The sequence below is a fragment of the Megalobrama amblycephala genome, linkage group LG1 (genome assembly GCF_018812025.1).
Source record: "Megalobrama amblycephala isolate DHTTF-2021 linkage group LG1, ASM1881202v1, whole genome shotgun sequence".
Classification (NCBI taxonomy): Eukaryota; Metazoa; Chordata; class Actinopteri; order Cypriniformes; family Xenocyprididae; genus Megalobrama; species Megalobrama amblycephala.
The window spans coordinates 9,869,193-9,888,538 of NC_063044.1; the positions used below are offsets into that span (position 1 = coordinate 9,869,193).

Here is a 19,346-nt window from a genome sequence, read left to right on the forward strand (position 1 = left end):
CAAAAAATATAGATGAAAAATTAGCTTATTTAAAATGAGACAAATCTGATATTATTTTAATCTCCAATCTGTTGTTTAGCAGTTTGGGTAGTTCTTTAATGCTTCACTAACTATCAGAAGACATTAATCAGGTTTAAAGTCCAGTTGCGCAGATAAGGTTAGTTGTAACATTGCATTACAATGTGCCCTGCTATTCTATACAGTTACGATACAACTGGCATAATTAACTTTTATTAACTTCTGTTGAGAAACTACGGGGAAAAAAGGTGAATAAAGACTGAGAGGAAGAACCTGAACATCCAGAATATATTATTTCAAGAAATGTTTAGCATTTGTATACATATATATTTTTTTGTGTACCAAAAAAACCCAAAATAAAATAACGACTTATATAATGATGGCCGACACTCTGCTTCTGGAAGCTTCGGAGCATAATGAATCAGTGTGTCGAATCAGTGGTTTGGAGCGCCAAAGTCACGTGATTACAGCAGTTTGGCGGTTTGACATGCGATCCGAATCATGATTTGACACCAAAGATTCATAACGCTCTGAAGCGTGCTGAAGCAGTGTTTTGAAATCGGCCATCACTATATGTCTTTTTTTTTTTTTTTTTTTTTTTTTTTGGTGCACAAAAAATATTCTTGTCACTTTATAATATTAATATTGAACCACTGTACTCACATGAAGTGATTTAAATATGTTTTTAGTACATTAATGGATCTTGAGAGAGGAAATGTCATTGCTGTCTATGGAGGCCTCACTGAGCCATCAGATTTCAACAAAATTATCTTAATTTGTGTTCCTAAGATGAACTAAGGTCTTACGGATGTTGAACTACATGAGAGTGATAAAAGATAAAGATAAATCAAAAAATATGCAGGTATGGCACTTACCTAAAGTTGTTATGGGTCCGATAGTGTCACTGGCTTCACTTCACTTCACTTTTACCCACAATCCTGTAGCGGATCAAGTACTGCGTTCCAAACTCCAACTTAGTCAGATTAAAGTCTTTATCAGGTGTGTTTATGACAAGCCACTGTTCCTCAGCTGCTTTCACCTGCTGGTACTCCACTCTGTACTGCACAGTTTCTCCAGTCGGGGACTTTTGCAGTTTCAGGTACACACTGTGCTCCAGGACCTCCTTCACTTCTGGTGGGGGAGGCTTCGACACGGGCTGGAACTGTCTGTTTGTCAACTGCCCTTTTTCATACAGATAGATGGAGGAGCCTGGACTGGATGGATCGGAGATGGCAGAAATAATGAATCGGTATCTCTTTTCATCTTTATAAGCCTCTGAAAAACTTTTGAAAATAGATAAATTCTCTATCATCTTTGAGATGACATCAGGATTGTTGAACCACTCTTCTGATGCTAACGTGTTAGAATACTGTTTCGTTCCCACATCTAGCTGTTTAAACTTGTCAGATTTCAGAAACTCCTTCAGGGTTGAAAGATACGGGTCTTCATACTCCAGAGATGTGAAGGTGAAGCACACCACAACATCAATATCAGGATTATGGAGGATGATGTTGAGATGTTTTGAGTCTTCAGTTTTGATTCCCTCCAGCAGCTTGGTGTGAGAACTCAAGAGGTTGAGTTCAGACTTTGCACGATCTAACCACTGGTTAAGCTTGTCAGCATTGAAAGGGGAACTGTAGTGGATCTTCAGGATGTCTTCCAATGAATTTTGCTCCATCTCTCCTCCTCGTATAGCAGGCAAGACCCTGCTGACAGCTTTCAGGAGCATTGTCTTGTAAATGCTGAATGAACTCTGAAATGATTGCAGCCTGTCTTTGATGTCTCTGAAAACATTTACCAGTGGTTTTCTTGAGAGGTCATTACATGTCCTCTCTGCCTGTCCCAGCCCCTCTATTATATCTTGAGCGTTGGAAACCAGACTTGTGCTAATTTCTCTCTCCAACTGTGCTGCTTTTGTATCCAGTAGAGAAAGAGGATAGAGCCATACTTTTATTGGAACTGCATTCTGTGGATTCTCCTTCAGTATAGTGGGGATCTTCTTGTACACCTCTAGGGCCTTCATGTAAGTGGTGGGGTTATGATCAAGGCGGAAGTCACCATAAAATGTGCAGGCAATGCTCTCAGCCACTTTCTTATCACCATCTGTCATCTTTATAGCTCCTTTTCTCTCAATAGAATATTTAGGAATCTTCTTGACCATGATATTCAGTCCTTCCTCAATCTCCTGCTTGTTTTCCTCTTCTGAAAATGTCCGATCAAACACCATGAAGGCCTGAGCTCCATACAGTACAGCCGTAACCACATGAGTTGCAGTTTTCTGGTCAAACACCTGAGGGTAGGTGATCTGGCCCAGCTGAGTCATAGTAAGCTGTTCGAATCTGGTGCTTTCTTTGTAATACATTGTAACTCTGGACTGTTGGTTTGAGGATTTGGTGTCACGCAGGAACTTGGCAGATCCTCCCACCTCCACCAGCCCTCCCAATAAGCTGGCCTTCAGCGAAGCACTTACATTCAGGAGACTGGACTTACTAGAGAGAGAGTCGGAGTTACTGAATTTCAAATCTGTCATGAGCTTTGAACGACTGTCCAGATCTTCACTCAGTGACTTCTTATTCCACAGAGTAACACCTGAAATGAGAAATGGCTTTAAGGGTTATGTATGAGGAAGTGAAGTACTGTTCTATACATTTTATAGTGTTGTTACGCAAGGACTGGTAATTGGTGATGCAGCATTTAGTGAAGTGAGGACAACAAACTTTTATTTCTTTATTTATTTAGGTTGGTAAATCACCTGGAATGAAGGTATCCTTGCGGCAGTCATACAGCATACCAGGAAACAGAGGTCTTCCTAGAGCTGCCACTTCAATGGGCTGTGATGCCAAGGCTGCAGTAAATAACAAATAAAAGGTAATATTTATACTTACAATATTTATAATATATATTAACCAAATTACATCTGATGATAATGAATACTGTTTAAGTCTTTCCCTGCCAGTGTTTCTGAAAAAAGCCACTACCAGCATTTTTGATCATTTTCAGAAAAGATTCATGGCCTGTAGAATATTTTGTTGTATGAACATCCAATTTATCAAAAGAACAGAGTCTCTGCTTTTAAACAAAAAATTATTATAGCTTTTTGCATTTTTTAATCAACATTTCAATATGGGTAAGTTTCATAAAAAAAAAAAAAAAAAAAAACCATTTTAGGCAAAAAGCTGAGACACGTTTTTGTCAAAGACTACACCAAGATTTTTGTCTAAGACAACACCCCCAGAGATATAGCTTGTCCTGGGTCAACATTTCATTTAGTAATGTTAGCAGTTTTCATTTATATGCTGTTCAATGTTGATTGTACATATGCATATGCATAATTGTACATATGCATCTGCTTACATATGATATTGTTTGTTTGTGCTTCTTTTTCACCTGTGTTTTGATCAGGAGATTTAGTACTCTTTCAGAAGATGTGTAATAGCGCCCCTACCATATGACAGTGGAAAGCCAAAAAGAAGAAATCCGTTATAAAATAAAGATGCAAGGAGCAATATGGTGCCAAGCAACAGTGGCGAAGCCAGAGGGGTGTAACATTTTATTCACCACTGGCAGTTGCTGATGCTGATTGATTAATTTTTCCTCTTGTCGATTTTTTTTTTCAAGGACAAGCCAAGGATGAGAGAATATGGTCTGATGGCAGCTGCGTCCAACGTGATCCTTTTGGCCTGCTGTACATGAGACCCTTACAGTGGTGGCTCAGGTCAAGGGGCAACTCATTTCGTATGATCAAGATTACGCAGGGTTTTCTCCACGCCTTGATCATGTGGAAGAAAAATTGGTTCCTGTCCCAGGGCCCTGTGTTAGGAGCTCAATGTCATCGTGTCACTCTGACGACGGATGCTTCTCTCACAGGCTGGGGAGCGGTAATGGAAGGCTGCTCAGCTCAGGGTCTTTGGAGGAGTCATCAGCTCTCATGGCACATAAATTGCCTGGAGATGATGGCGGTCTTCAATGTGTTGAAGTTCTTCCTACCAGAACTGAGGGGCCATCATGTGCTTGTCAGGACAGACAATACATCGTCCAACTGCTATGTCAGAGCACGATCAGACCTCACTAAGCGAATGCTGAACGCAGTTGGACATAGTGGTGTATTAGAGGTAAAATATTTTATAAATACTGTTCGGTTTCTCGCACAAATTGATCGTTTCGTGTCTTAGGACATCAATGTGTCGTCACGAGCCGCAGGGTTTAATTTGGATTTGTCTGTGCAAGTTTTTTCGACTCTTATTGATAGAGTTCCCATTCACTCGCATTATTTGACTGACAGACGGCAGCGGTTGGAGTTAAAAATCATCATTTGTGTTCTACTGAAGAAACAAAGTCATCTACATCTTGGATGTGCTGGGGGTAAGCAGATAAACATCAAATTTTCATTTTTGGGTGAACTACAGTTGCTTGGGCTAGATGTTTTAAGAATGACACTTAATCAAAACCTTTCTGGTGATTCTCTGGCTCCAAAACATCTTATACTGATTTAAATTTGTTCAATTCAATTCACATTTATTTGTATAGTGCTTTTTACAATATGTATAGTTTCAAAACAGCTTTACAGAAAATGCATGTCAACATTACAATTTGGAGTAAACTGTTATCAGAGGTGACTGTGCAAGTTATGTAATTTCAGAAATGTACATATACAAATCACACAGTTAGCTAACAATCTATTAATTTAAACAATGTATTAATTTAAGGCAGACACAATACGCTCATTTAAGTTATGAAAATATGTTAACAAATGATTAGGATATATAGAAAAATTTAGCACTGGTGCATGTTGATCCAGAGTTTGGGGGTCGGGTCATATCTCCACAAGTGTTGAGACATCTAAAGACTTCATAAGATCTGAATTTGTCTTTACTTTTTTTCAATTTTAAATGTTTTAGTTTTAATCCAGCCCAGTGTGTGTGTGTGTGTGTGTGTGTGTGCATCTGCTTTCCTTACACTTGGCAAAACAACTTTGAAAAGCAAACTGTTTCCTAGAATCGGCTGTAATGTTAGTGAACTCAAGTCAAGTCAAGTCACCATTATTTATATAGCGCTTTTTACAATGCAGATTGTATCAAAGTGGCTTTACATTGACAACTGGTACATAATTTTTGCTGCACAGCAGCTCTTCAAGAATAGTGTCAATGCAGGCAGATCAAAGCACTGTTGAATAAATGTCAAGAATACTATTGAATATCAAATGTCAAGTGTCCCCAACTAAGCAAGTCAAAGGCGACAGTGGCAAGGAACCCAAACTCCATCAGGTGACATCAGGTGGCAAACAAGTGGCAAATAGGTGTTAAAATGGAGAAAAAAAAACCTTGGGAGAAACCAGGCTTAGTCGGGGGGGCCAGTTCTCCTCTGGCAAACAGTGCTTTGTTACGAATCAGGTTGCTATCATAAATCTGATAGGATCGCAACATTCAAAGTATTTATTTCAGTTCCATCCAGTTGAGGATCGTATTCATCACGCCGGTATGGACGGTTTGTTGAGGAACTGTGGCACTGGCTGTCGTGTCGATGAGGCCTTCACAGTGGATGATCTAGTCGACTCGATCTCTGCTGATACTTCAGGGCTGCGTTGTGGTCGTGTCCAATTGAGGATCGTATTCATCACGCCGGTATGGTTAGTTTGTTGAGGAACTGTGGCACTGGCTGTCGTGTTGATGATGTCTTCACAATGGATGATCTAGTTGACTCGATCTCTGCTATTTTTTGCTATTGCTATTTTAAGGAGCTGAAAATAGACTGCGCCATAGACCAACTCAAACCTGGTCTAAAGCCTAAAGTCAATGGCGCAATATTTTTTTTGTTAGAGCGCATTGGTGGAAACTGCGCCTCTGGGCGCGTCCACAGCGCGCGTTGACTTTGTTTATTACACACAGGGATACGAATCACACAAACATGCCAAATATTAAAAACAAAAGGGTTACAGTGTAAAAAAATATTATTGTGTAGGCTACATAAATATAAAAATGTAATGATGAATAGTCATTGCGTGTATTAGAATTAGGCTACCTATTTTCAATTCAGCCTATTACTACTTATAATGATGAACGAAATTGGCTAATTAATTGAACAATCGTGCCAATACACACACATATATATTAACTGACTCATCACGCGGAGCTATTTGAAAGCCTGCATCCAACGCAGACGACTGAAAGATTGACTGGCCACTTAACAGGTAATTTCAGCAAAACATCACTCGTTGCACTCCTCAGTTGAATCGGTGTGTTCAGCTATTCCGCCAACAAATTCCGCCATGTACATATGTCACTGAGCTTCTGAGATGAAAGAAATCTGATGAGTAGTGATGGGACGGTTGATACAGAGGCTCCGATGCTCCGACGCAGTTTTCAAAGCACTATTGTATCACACACTGTACCGATGTTTGTATCGAAATGACAATACCACGTGATTGATGACGTTTGAAGCTTTGAACATCATGCAGTATCGGAAAGTCGAGACAGCTGATTTGAAAAAAATGGCACTCCAGTTGCATAAAGGAAAATGCATTTAATCATGTTTTATTGCTAGGGTCTCAGAGACCCTGAACATAACATAAGGGTTAAACAGCTCACTCAAAATATATTTTTTTAACTACTCACGTCAGTTGATCACATAATTGTATATTTTAAATTATTGATCAATGTGAATCCGTTGACCAGGCTACACATGACACTAGTGGTGGTCTCATTGTCACAAATTAATTTAGATGAGATTACATCAGATTTGATAGAACTGATTCAAGACAAAAGTGATTCTGTCACGGACTTCCAAAGCTTTGGTCACGTGCTTTTTCAAACTGCATCTGCTCCGCAATGATTAAGATATGGTGAAGAAAATAATTCTGACCACCAGATGTCGCTAATGCACACTGTGTTAAAAGCTTCGAGTAATGAACCATTTTTCGGCACAATTTGATGAAAGCCTCAAATGCTTCAGAAAGCCTCGGTTTCCCATCACTACCGATGAGTGAAACTGCTGATTGACTATACAGGTTCCTGGGCTCACAACCTCAAACCCAGTCACATGAATGACCTGAGTGTGAATGAATTACCTCTAGCGGTCTCTAGTGGCCACTTAAAAACAAGGATTTTCCAAGAGCAGGCGGTAGGGGAGCTAGACAAGTAATTTTAACAAAGGATCCACAAAACCGCTTTACATTTTGCCAGGCTCTTAGTATATTATAAACAACATAAGTTATTGTCACTGAATGTAGTGCATTTATGTTATTAATAAAAAGTAAAGAGGTCAGAGGCATAGGAGAGCAAAGGTCTTCTTCGGTATCTGTCCAGTGAGCAGTTCTGCGATCATGTATCCAGCTAATCAGACCTTTGTCTGAGAGGCCCAGTAATTCAGTTGAATGTCAGGAAGACCCAGTCCACCTTTTTCTTTAGTTCTAGTTCATGTTTTAAAGGATATTATAAGTGTTGAATTGTTTGAAATAAATGAGCTTATTAATTTATTTAGAGACTTTAAAAACTCTTTATTAAGATAGCAGGGTAATGATTGAAATAAAAAACTAAGTCGTGGAAGTATATTCATTTTTATCGTATTGATTCTTCCAAGAAGTGAGATAGGAAGTAGGTTCCAATACTGCAAATCTTCCTTAATCTTTTTAAGAAGCGGGGGGTAGTTTAAATGAAATAAATCTTTGATTTATTATTTGATTACATTCACTACAAGATATCTGAGTCCAGTCAGAGCCCAAGTAAAGGGCGAAACCCTCTTTAGCTTATTAGAAATTGACATGTTCAAAGAAAAAGCGTTAGACTTAGTTAAGTTAATTTTATAGCCTGATATCTTCCCAAATTTATTTATTAGGTCTAGCAACTATTGGGACTGTATTTTCTGGGTTTGATAAGTATAAAATGATATTGTCCGCATACAAAGAAATTTTGTTTTTTATCCTTCCAATGTCGACTCCAGTAATATCTTTACTGGTCCGTATGGCTTCTGCAAGCAGTTCGATAGCTAAATTAAATAGGAATGGGGAATAGGGGGCATCCCTGCTGACAGCCCCTATGTAGGCCAAATTTCTCTGAAAGATTACCATTTACACGTATGTGTGCCTGTGGGTCACTATACACCCACTATCCACCCAATGCATCTATCACCAAAGTTAAATTTCTTCAGTACTGAGAAAAGATAGGACCACTCGACCCTGTCAAATGCTTTTTCTGCATCCAAAGATATTACTAATGCTGGTCTATTGTGCAGGGTCAAGTGTGTCAATTACATTCAATAATCTATGAATATTGTCAGAAGCATTTTATGCCTTTATAAAACCATATTGGTCTGGGTTGATAAGCTGGGGCATTAAATCTTCTAGCCACTGAGCAATTAATTTTTTTTAAAGTCGACAGGGAGCAATGAAATTGGACGTAAAGAGGCACATTCAGCAGCGTCTTCGTCTTTCTTATGTATTAGTAATATTATAGCTGTCCTCATCGTTTCAGGAAGAGTTCCATTTTGCACAAAATCTGCAAGCATGGGCATAAACAAAGACTCAATTTCAGGCCAGAAGGCCTTGTAAAATTCAACGGGGTATCCATCTAGGCCTGTTCTGATTAGGGTTTGCAGCCCGTGTACTTTTGCGTCCATTCGTTTTTCCTTTTTTAAACCAGAAATGAAATATGGAAAATGCGGTTTCTTTGTTTTTCATTTTAACACTGATGAATAGAATTAGCAGATACAAGGTAATTTTCCTTATGCAAGATTATCATTTTGTTAAAAATAATATAAATGATATACAACTTGTTTAATATGTAAAAAAGCTCAATTTAATTTCCAGTGTTTTGCATCATACACACAGATGCTAAAGCGCCCTCTAGTGCCTTATCCTCTGGTGTCAATAGAATGACTCGCTTCAAGAGCCTGCCTAAATGACATTGATTAATTTTCATTCGTTAAATTATTATTATTTTTACATTTATATTTTAACCTAAACATTACATTTCTAAACCTTATAGCCTCTTGTTTAGCGCTCTAACATGATCGAGTTCCCGGTTGTGGTCTCAATCCCGTCATTTTGCTTTTTACTTTGTTTTATATGAATAAAGCGACATCTAAATTACTGTGACTTTTTTGTCTGGCTCTGTTAGGTGTTTTATTTTGAGAAATTGTTTGGGATTAGGAGTCACTTTATAGGCTATAGCATATGCTATGCTGTTCAAATCGAAAATATACCAACATTTGTTATGATGGCAAAATGTAATTTTCATGAAGACAAAATTCCCATACCCTTTGCCTCAGTGGAGGTTTGACATGAAATATTTCTCAATTCTCATTGAAAGCAATGCGTTACGGCCACGTCGCTGGGACATTATGCTTCACGTGGCTTAATCCTACTAAAACAACAACTGTTACGTGTGGGTACTGCAGAGATGCACGGACTTCCACAATAACGGGTACTTTAATGAACGAAGGAGAACAAAAGCAACAAACGCACATATGCAAACAATAGATCAGACAAGGAGTGCAGGGAGTGAGTCCATTATAAAGGGTGTGCAGATGATGATGGCCAGGTGCAGGTGATGAGTGATGATGGGGAGATGACAAGGAAGTGAGTGCAGGAGTGGAAACAGGAGGAATTATGGGAGATGGAGTCCAGGAAACGAGGGAACTGTGACAACAACCAGGGAGAAACTATTTTCTTGCACATTTTCTTGTCATCAACAGCATCTAAGGCTAAGACAACGGCAGTGTAAACAAAGTGGAAGGACAATATTTTTATGTTTAATAGCGTTTATAACAGTTTTCTATAAGTGGAAAACGCTAAACGTTGAAAGTGCGTTGCCTTCATATTCGGCCTGACCTGCTTGTCTTTATATTTTTATTGGTCATTTAATATGGTCCGTGTACTTTTGCGTCCATTCCTTTTTCGTTTTTTAACCATGTCAAGAAAAACAAAAAACGAACGGTTGTATTTTTAAATGCTACGTTGAATACCAAAATTTAAATTAAAACCGAATACACAAATTTAATGTGCACAAAATAAATATTGACTTCTTTTCAGATTTTTGTTTATTACGTTTTGCAGCTTTATAAACAAAAATTACAAAAGGACAAATTAAAGTCGAAGAAATGTCAATTTACAAGTTTTCTTTTGTAAAATTGTTGTTTCTCCCACACTTTCGAGAGCCAGTCTCTGAAACATGATAATAATTGACTTGATTTCCACCCCATTCTCACTCACGAGGGCAAACTCATCCAGCGAAGCGGGACATTCTAAGCGCTCACCATGAAAAATAAGCACTTAATGTGGCTTAATGTAGCCTACTAGTGATATTGGAGGAGCAAATTCACTACACCTTATAAGCAGCCCACTATGAGAAAACGCTTAATGCATGGGAAACTATGAGAAAACACTATAAGAAAACGCTTAATGCATTAAGACACTGATATTAAATGACCAATAAAGATATATGCAGACAAGCAGGTCAGGCTGAATATGAAGGCAACGCGCTTTCAACGATCAGCGTTTTCCACTTTAATTTGTCCTTTTGTAATTTTTGTTTATAAAGCTGCAAAACGTAATAAACAAAAATCTGAAAAGAAGTCAATATTTATTTTGTGCACATTAAATTTGTGTATTCGGTTTTAATTTAAATTTTGGTATTCAACGTAGCATTTAAAAATACAACCGTTCGTTTTTTGTTTTTCTTGACGTGGTTAAAAAACGAAAAAGGAATGGACGCAAAAGTACACAGACCATATTAAATGACCAATAAAAATATAAAGACAAGCAGGTCAGGCCGAATATGAAGGCAACACACTTTCAACGTTTAGCGTTTTCCACTTATAGAAAACTGTTATAAACGCTATTAAACATAAAAATATTGTCCTTCCACTTTGTTTACATTGCTGTTGTCTTAGCCTTAGATGCTGTTGATGACAAGAAAATGTGCGAGAAAATAGTTTCTCTCTGGTTGTTGTTTTAATAGGATTAAGCCACGTAAAGCATTGTCCCAGCGATGCGGCCATAATGCATTGCTTTCAATGAGAATTGAGAAATATTTCATGTCAAACCTCCACTGAGGCAAAGGGTAGGAATTTTGTCTTCATGAAATTTACATAGTTGGGTATAATTTTGTCATCATAACAAATGTTGGTATATTTTCAATTTGAACAGCATAGCATATGCTATAGCCTATAAAGTGACTCCTAATCCAAAACAATTTCTCAATATAAAACACCTAACAGAGCCAGACGAAAAAGTCACAGTAATCTAGATGTCGTTTTGGCCTTTATTCATATAAAACAGTAAAAAGCAAAATAACGGAATTGAGACCACAAGCAGGAACTTGAAAATGTTAGAGCGCTAAACAAGAGGCTATAATGTTTAGAAATGTAATGTTTAGGTTAAAATATAAATGTAAAAATAATAACAGTAATTTAACGAATGAAGATTAATCAATGTCATTTAGGCAGTCATTCTATTGACGCCAGAGGAAAAGGCACTAGAGGGCGTTTTAGCGTCTGTGTGTATGACGAGAAACACTGTCAATTAAATTTAGCATTTTTACAGTTGACAGTTTTAAGTTGTATATCATTTATATTATTTTCAACAAAATAATAATCTTGCTTAAGGAAAATTACCTTGTATCTGCTAATTCTATTCATCAGTGTTAAAATAAAAAACAAAGAAACCGCATTTTCCATATTTCATTTCTGGTTTAAAAAGTAAAAACAAATGGACGCAAAAGTACACGGGCCTAATATCAGTGTCTTAATGCATTCAGCGTTTTCTTCATAACTGTTTTATTTTCTAGGAAAATGCTTAACGTGTTTCTTAATTTCTTCGACTTTAATCTGTCCTTTTTAATTTTGGTTTATAAAGATGCAAAATGTAATAAGCAAAAATCTGAAAAAAGTAAACATTTATTTTGTGTACATTAAATTTGTGTATTCGGTTTTAATTTAAATTTTAATATTCACCATAGCATTTAAAAATACAACAACTGTTCTTTTTTTGTTTTTCTTGACGTGGCTAAAAAACGAAAAAGGAATGGACACAAAAGTACACGGACCGTTTGCAGGAGCCAGTGTATGGTGAACTCTTTCCAAGGTAAAAGTCGTAACCTGAGACAGTTTCGAGATAATCTTGTTTAGTAGTTTTGTGTCTTTGTGAAAGTCCCTTATCTCCTCCAGAACTTTTGTTAAACTTGCCACATCACTTGTTGAAGGCTAGTGTTAGCTTCGCTAAACAGAATCAATTTTTTTTTATCTGATAATTTAATGGACAAATAAGTGGTTTTCCTGGAGGAGCTGCTGTTTAAGCTGCCATTCAGATTGATGACGTCACCGGAATCCCCCTATAAAAACCTTTTATTCAGACTCAGATTACAGAGCTCTCATTAGCCAGCTGTACATGTATCTGTGTTATTCAGAGAAACCTTGCAGCTAACGCAGCTTTTCTTATTGTTTAAATGTACAAGAGGTATTTAAGATGAAAGCAAATTTTATATATGGATTATATAACAAATAATGCAACACATTAATTAATTATATTTCGTCCTAACATGACTTTAACTTCTTAAAGGGTAGGTAACACACATGGTTTCTCATGTTAATCTTGAGTACCTGTAGAGTAGTATTGCATCTTTCATATCTCCCAAAAATGTCTTTAGTTTAATCATATTTATAAAAGATAGACACGCTGTCTTTCCGAAAAAAGCCGAGCTCCTGGAGGCGTGCCTGCCATAGGCAGTGCTAAAGAGTCACGAGCGCGTGCAGCTTTTGTGTAGAGATAGTCTGCAAGCTGTGACATAATTATAAATAAAAAGGTAACAAAAACGTTTGTGTTGTTTACATCATATGCACTTGCGCGCCAATTGGCAACAAAACACAGACATTTGATGCAGTTATGCCGAGTTCGACTGCATGATTTTCAAAGTAGTCGGGTCACAGATCTTTTCACACTAAATAAGTCAGAATGCATGAAATAGCATTAGACCCCCCCCCTTTAACAATAGAACTACTAAGGAAGTCATTTTGACCGTTTCTAAATTTTGCAATGTAATAACTTTGTTGAAATAAAACCCATTTAGCTATAGTACCCTGACTTTTCTTAAAAGTGTGCATGTTTTATTCTAAAAATTTTATTTTATTTAAATGTAAAAACACAGAAGAGTTCTGAGTATTTGTACCATTTTCTATGGCCATAATGGTCAAATTGACCGTATACACATTACAGATATTGTATCATTCAGCGCTTGCCACTTTTTCCCACCTTTGAAGATGCGTGTCACTGTTGCCTAGCAATTTTTTTTCTAGTTGTTTTTATATGCTATTGCAAGAAAGAAATTGCATGCCACAGATGTTTTAGCCCTAATGATTCTGTGTCTGATGGAGGAGCAGGTTCAGATAGTGATGTCTTTTGACAGTTCATCTGACACTGACTCTGATTCTGAGAGCCCAATCTCCTGGCACTGCATATAGCACAAGTTTTTGATTTCATTTTGCATGCTCTTTATACACTTTTATGTGCATGCAATCCTTGTATATGATACGCACTTCTTGTGTGCATATGATACATATGCTACACAGCTAACCAATCCTACCCAATGGGTACATTTTTAATTACTTTTGCATATAAGAGTAATAAAAGCATGAACTTGTGCTATAGATATGCGGTGCCAGGAGATTGTGTTGCACCTGGTAATGTTCCAGGTATGTTAGGTAGTGATCGACCGATGTATCTGTTTACCGATATTTTTCCCGATATTTAAGCATTTTTCCATAATCGGGTATCGGTTTTGTAATATCGGATTCGCCGATTTACGGCGCCATCTTGTGGCCGTTTTGAGATTTCCGCCATTGCAGCCCGGGCGTCTGAGGAGATCAGTCAACAACAACTCAGTGCACAGGTAAAGTATATGTTCTACTTGGTTTGCTTTAATTAATCAACTTTGTTTAACATAACAGACATGCACAAATGATATCTGAGACAAATTCCTGATATAGTTAATTTATGCAGCTTGTTTCTAAACAATTGAGACGAACTCATTGAGTCACGTAGTGTAATTCGTCATGTCCTGCCCCAATAAAGACGTAACTTTACATGAATTAAATAAAACAGACATGAGTGCATGTTGAAAATAAAAGCGCTGAATTTAATTCTCTATCTGTTGTATTTGCTCACCATTAGTCTAGAAGAAAAAGTTCGTTCATATTGCTTAGCAACTGACGGATGATCAGGAGGCTTAAGCACGGCCACTGAATGAAACTTTTGACAAGATTATCTTGTTTAAACACCCTAGATTATATTATCATTTACTACATAACAATTATTTCGCTAATACACAAAATATAGCCTACCGCTTTGTGGAAATTAATTATTTATTATCTCCATGCGCGATCGCGGTTGATTAAGTTATAGTCAAACAGCACTTTGTCAGTTGGCATTTCATGATTTAACGTTAGACTAAATTTAGATCATAAAATGCCAACTGACAAGTGCTGTTTAACTTTATATAGTCTCGGAAAAAAAAGTTCGTTCATATTGCTCAGCACCTGAATGGGTTGATGATCAGGAAGCCTCAAGCACGGCCACTGCATGAAATTTTTGACAAGATTATCTTGTTTAAACACCCTAGATTATATAATCATTTGATTTACTACATAACCATTATTTAGTTCATACAAATCTAAATAAATGCAGCTCTGTGGAAATTATTTATTATCTCCACACGCGATCGCGGTTGAGTAGTCCAATTTATAGTTTTGTGTAAATGCATAGATAAGTTACAGCACTTTGTCAGAAAGCATTTCATGATCTAGACCGACAAAACATAATAATTAATAATTAATTCCAACACTAGTTGGAAAATGCAATGATGTATGCTGTTTTGTTTGTTACTTTCCTGACAATGTTATATATTCCAGCTCATTTGTGTTGTAATAATTGTCAAAAACAGAAGTATAACAGTAAATAAATATCGGTTCTGCATATCGGTTATCAGGTACATAAACATGCAAATAATCGGTATCGGTTATAAAAAAATCAGTATCGGTCAATCACTAATGTTAGGCTGATCCTAGGAAGATAGCCTGGCTGTTATCAATAATAGCCTACTTCAATGTTATGACGAAGTAGCCTCTATTATTATTATTATTATTATTATTATTATTATCATCATCATCATCATTATTATGCTAGTGGAATTCTAGCTAAAGCATATAGGCAAATTTAGCCCTGATAAGATTGATATTTCATTAAATTAAACAAACTAATTAGGCTATAATTTTTTGGCGACGATGCAAAATCCTGAATCATCAATGAACTAATAAATTTTCACATTCATTAGAATTTCAATTTCATGTCCTGATGTTTTACCTTTCCTAACATAACAGATCTATGTATTCATGGATTTAGATTCCAGTGGTGGCTGCATTGTTTCCACTTTGTGTGATTCAACCTCCAGAGCATTGTAAAGTTCCTTCTAATGATTTATAATCTGTACATTTAGTAACAACATTTCAATCTTACCTGGATATTTTGTGTTTCCTTGGTCTGCTAAGAAATAAAGTCCTCCGCTGTCTTCATTTAAAATCTGAACCTCATCAGGTTTGGGTTGTAACACTTCCTATTTATGAAGGAATAATTAAATAAATAAATAAATAAATAAATATATATATATATATATATATATATATATATATATATATATATATATATATATATATATATATTCATTTATTTATTTATTTTAGATAAAAAAATTCCACAAAGATTTTTATAATCCTTATTTCTTAATGAAGTACATCTGGTTACACTGCTGCATTTTGTCTGAAGAAGAGCACTTACCTGTGCATTCACCACAGCTAGGGTTGCCAACCATAGATATGCACAGTAGATGCAGCTCGGCTGCTTCAGGTACATCAAAAGTGCCGACATCTTGGAATCGTCAACAAGGAGACCTGTTTGAATGTCAATGTGAAGGAGACGCCTGTCAAAACCTGTCACCATTACCTGAGTTCTCGTATGATCTGGTGATCTCATGTGGCTTAACCGTCAAACACCCACAGATTGTACATGTTGCCATATCTGACCACTACTGTGTATTTGTTGAGATTTCAGTATGTACCAGAAGTGAGTGATAAGAGAAATGTCAATAAGCGCTATCTCGCTGCTGATTTGGCTGCTAAATTCATGGAGCTCATGTCATCTCTCCCTCCTCAGGCACTTTTGTTGAGAATTTTAGTCTCAGCTGCTCTGAATGTATTAACTTTGTTGCTCCTTTAAAAACAAAGACTGTCTCTGGGACAATTAAAGCCCCATGGAGAAATAGTACATCCATCGTAAAATTAAGAAGAGACTCCAGGAGAGCAGAAAGGCAATGGAAGCTCACAAAGCTTACAGTTCACCATTGAATCTATAAGACTGATCTGAAAATGCTAAATAATGCAATGAGGTCTGCAAGAAAAGCTTATTTTTCAAGTTTAATTGACCACAACAAAGACAACCCTAGATTCTTATTATCCACTTGTAGCCTATAGTGTGTCATAAATGATCCACATGACACAGGTTACCGATAATGATTGTATTTAAGTACAAAGCAGAACAGAATAGTGCAGCATATATTCTCCTCAGAAATGCTGACACATACATGGTTGGACGCTTAAATAAAACAGCTGACAAGTACATGCATTTGCAAAAACATCATGCTGGAAACATACCTCACCGGATGAGTTATGGTATTAACATAGCTCTTGATGCTCTCAAAGATTCCTTTGAAGAAAAGCAGATATAAAAATAAGTAAAAGACATTGAGTGGAAAAAATGATACCGCTCGAACATACAGCACAGCATCACAGCATTGTTGTACCTTTTTCAAACATGTACAGAGAAAAACAGCTTCTTAATTTAACCATGAACCCAAACTAAAAACAACAGTTCAACATTTAATTCTATTGTTATCACTCCTGCTCCCTCTGAGTCTTTTGGTATGGAACTCAATTCTCCACTGAGTAGTCGTCCAGTCTGTTTTCACTCTAGGGTGTATCCTAGGCTTTAAATTGTAGTGACAAACTTGTACTGGGCTGTGGACAGGTTTAGTCAAAGCACAAATGTAAAAAAAAAAAAAAAAAAACCCGTGTCGCTCCGCCTCATTGTCCAAACTGCACTGTGGAGTACAAGGACATTTGTGTTTATTTCTGTTACTTGTTACATTTTCATAGCTAAAATCTGAATACACTGTATTCAGCAAAACTATGCCACAATAATATTATTTACCTAACCTACTTAGTGCACATCGTCACCTATTACAGTGGCTACGGAAAGTATTCAGACCCCCTTAAATTTTTCACTCTTTGTTATATTGCAGCCATTTGCTAAAATCATTTAAGTTCATTTTTTCCTCATTAATGTACACACAGCACCCCATATTGACAGAAAAACACAGAATTGTTGACATTTTTGCAGATTTATTAAAAAAGAAAAACTGAAATATCACATGGTCCTAAGTATTCAGACCCTTTGCTCAGTATTTAGTAGAAGCACCCTTTTGATCTGATACAGCCATGAGTCTTTTTGGGAAAGATGCAACAAGTTTTTCACACCTGGATTTGGGGATCCTCTGCCATTCCTCCTTGCAGATCCTCTCCAGTTCTGTCAGGTTGGATGGTAAACGTTGGTGGACAGCCATTTTTAGGTCTCTCCAGAGATGCTCAATTGGGTTTAAGTCAGGGCTCTGGCTGGGCCATTCAAGAACAGTCACGGAGTTGTTGTGAAGCCACTCCTTCATTATTTTAGCTGTGTGCTTATGGTCATTGTCTTGTTGGAAGGTAAACCTTCGGCCCAGTCTGAGGTCCTGAGCACTCTGGAGAAGGTTTTCGTCCAGGATATCCCTGTACTTGGCCGCATTCATCTTTCCCTCGATTGCAACCAGTGGTCCTGTCCCTGCAGCTGAAAAACACCCCCACAGCATGATGCTGCCACCACCATGCTTCACTGTTGGGACTGTATTGGACAGGTGATGAGCAGTGCCTGGTTTTCTCCACACATACCGCTTAGAATTAAGGCCAAAAAGTTCTATCTTGGTCTCATCAGACCAGAGAATCTTATTTCTCACCATCTTGGAGTCCTTCAGGCGGGCTTTCATGTGTCTTGCACTGAGGAGAGGCTTCGGTCGGGCCACTCTGCCATAAAGCCCCGACTGGTGGAGGGCTGCAGTGATGGTTGACTTTCTACAACTTTCACTGCACTGTGAGCTGTAAGGTCTTATATAGACAGGTGTGTGGCTTTCCTAATCTAGTCCAATCAGTATAATCAAACACAGCTGGACTCAAATGAAGGTGTAGAACCATCTCAAGGATGATCAGAAGAAATGGACAGCACCTGAGTTAAATATATGAGTGTCACAGCAAAGGGTCTGAATACTTAGGACTAGGGTTGTAACGATATACCGGTATGAACACCTACGATTATCATATCGTGTACATTTGCTTACTTACGGTATGGTAAAAAAATAAAAAAATAAAAAATAAATCAAGACGCAGAATTTCACTTGCGCATAGACAACAACTTTCTCCACACCCACACATACAGCAGACAATGTCAGAGACAGAAGTTGCTATCTCTATTCTCTATGCCCCGTTGAAATATAAGTTACAATTTGCATTATGGGAATACTTTAGATATAGAAAAACAAACGCGGGGCTGTCCTCGAGTGTAGATATCCAAAAACAATGCGGGCGCAAAGTAGGCCTACCTGCAAAAGGAGGAAACACATCAAACGTGTTGACCTATATTCGAGAACAGCATCCGTGTAGATGCAGGTATGTTCCGTTTATAATTTAGGTCATATGATATGCGTGATGGAGAGGGAATCCCGGAATCCAGTCATGAAAATGGAATGTACAGTATAACGCAGTGATGTCAGGTAACTTAAAAACGCGCGATTTGTTGGACTGATGAATAAAACGAAAGCAGCTGTACATTAAATCAAATTGCGACATGGTCTAGGCGGGGTCTTTGAATATTAAACGCAAACAGACTGCTGTATAAATATATCTGTCTGTTTAACGTGTCTGCCTGTGTGAATGAGCTGCGCCGTTTCGTGTACTACATACTCAAGTATGTGCGACGCTCTTATTGTTTTTTAAGTGTTTGCCGTCTCGTTATCAGAGGACATGAACACAAACATATCCACGGTTGCTCTGAGATAGCGCTTAATGAGCATTTCATCATTTTATTTGAGAAAAACCATTGTCAAACACACTGAAACTCAAAGCTCTTCACTACATCCCGTCAAAATAAAAGACCGGTTTTTAACACGAAGAAATTGACAAATTTATTATGATTGTTAAATAGAATG

General features: G+C 37.4%; 2 protein-coding genes across 5 annotated transcripts in view; one reads left to right on the forward strand and one right to left on the reverse strand.

Moving 5' to 3' along the window:
- The window catches only part of LOC125242956 (verrucotoxin subunit beta-like), a 33,679-nt gene extending 17,681 nt beyond the window's left edge, over nt 1–15,998 (reverse strand). For both annotated transcript variants that reach the window (XR_007178952.1, XM_048152105.1), the window contains exons 1-4: nt 15,836–15,998; nt 15,518–15,614; nt 2,771–2,863; nt 894–2,607 (exon numbers count right to left, since the gene is read on the reverse strand). Coding sequence is in view for 1 of the 2 variants with exons in the window: in XM_048152105.1 (XP_048008062.1) it covers nt 929–2,607; nt 2,771–2,863; nt 15,518–15,614; nt 15,836–15,997 (2,031 nt within the window). In the remaining variant the exon portion in view is untranslated. The remainder of the gene's footprint in view (nt 1–893; nt 2,608–2,770; nt 2,864–15,517; nt 15,615–15,835) is intronic.
- LOC125280859 (gastrula zinc finger protein XlCGF57.1-like) overlaps nt 1–19,346 on the forward strand; it is a 1,316,469-nt gene that overhangs the window by 1,276,849 nt on the left and 20,274 nt on the right. Inside the window, exons 1-3 of one of the 3 annotated variants that reach the window (XM_048151744.1) lie at nt 2,758–2,886; nt 3,421–4,130; nt 4,301–4,380. The exons of 1 other annotated variant lie outside the window; for it this stretch is intronic. The gene's annotated coding sequence lies outside the window, so the exon portion shown is untranslated. Of the gene's footprint in view, nt 1–2,757; nt 2,887–3,420; nt 4,131–4,300; nt 4,381–19,346 lie in introns of those variants that run through there. One more of the 3 variants, XM_048151753.1, reaches the window with a different exon arrangement.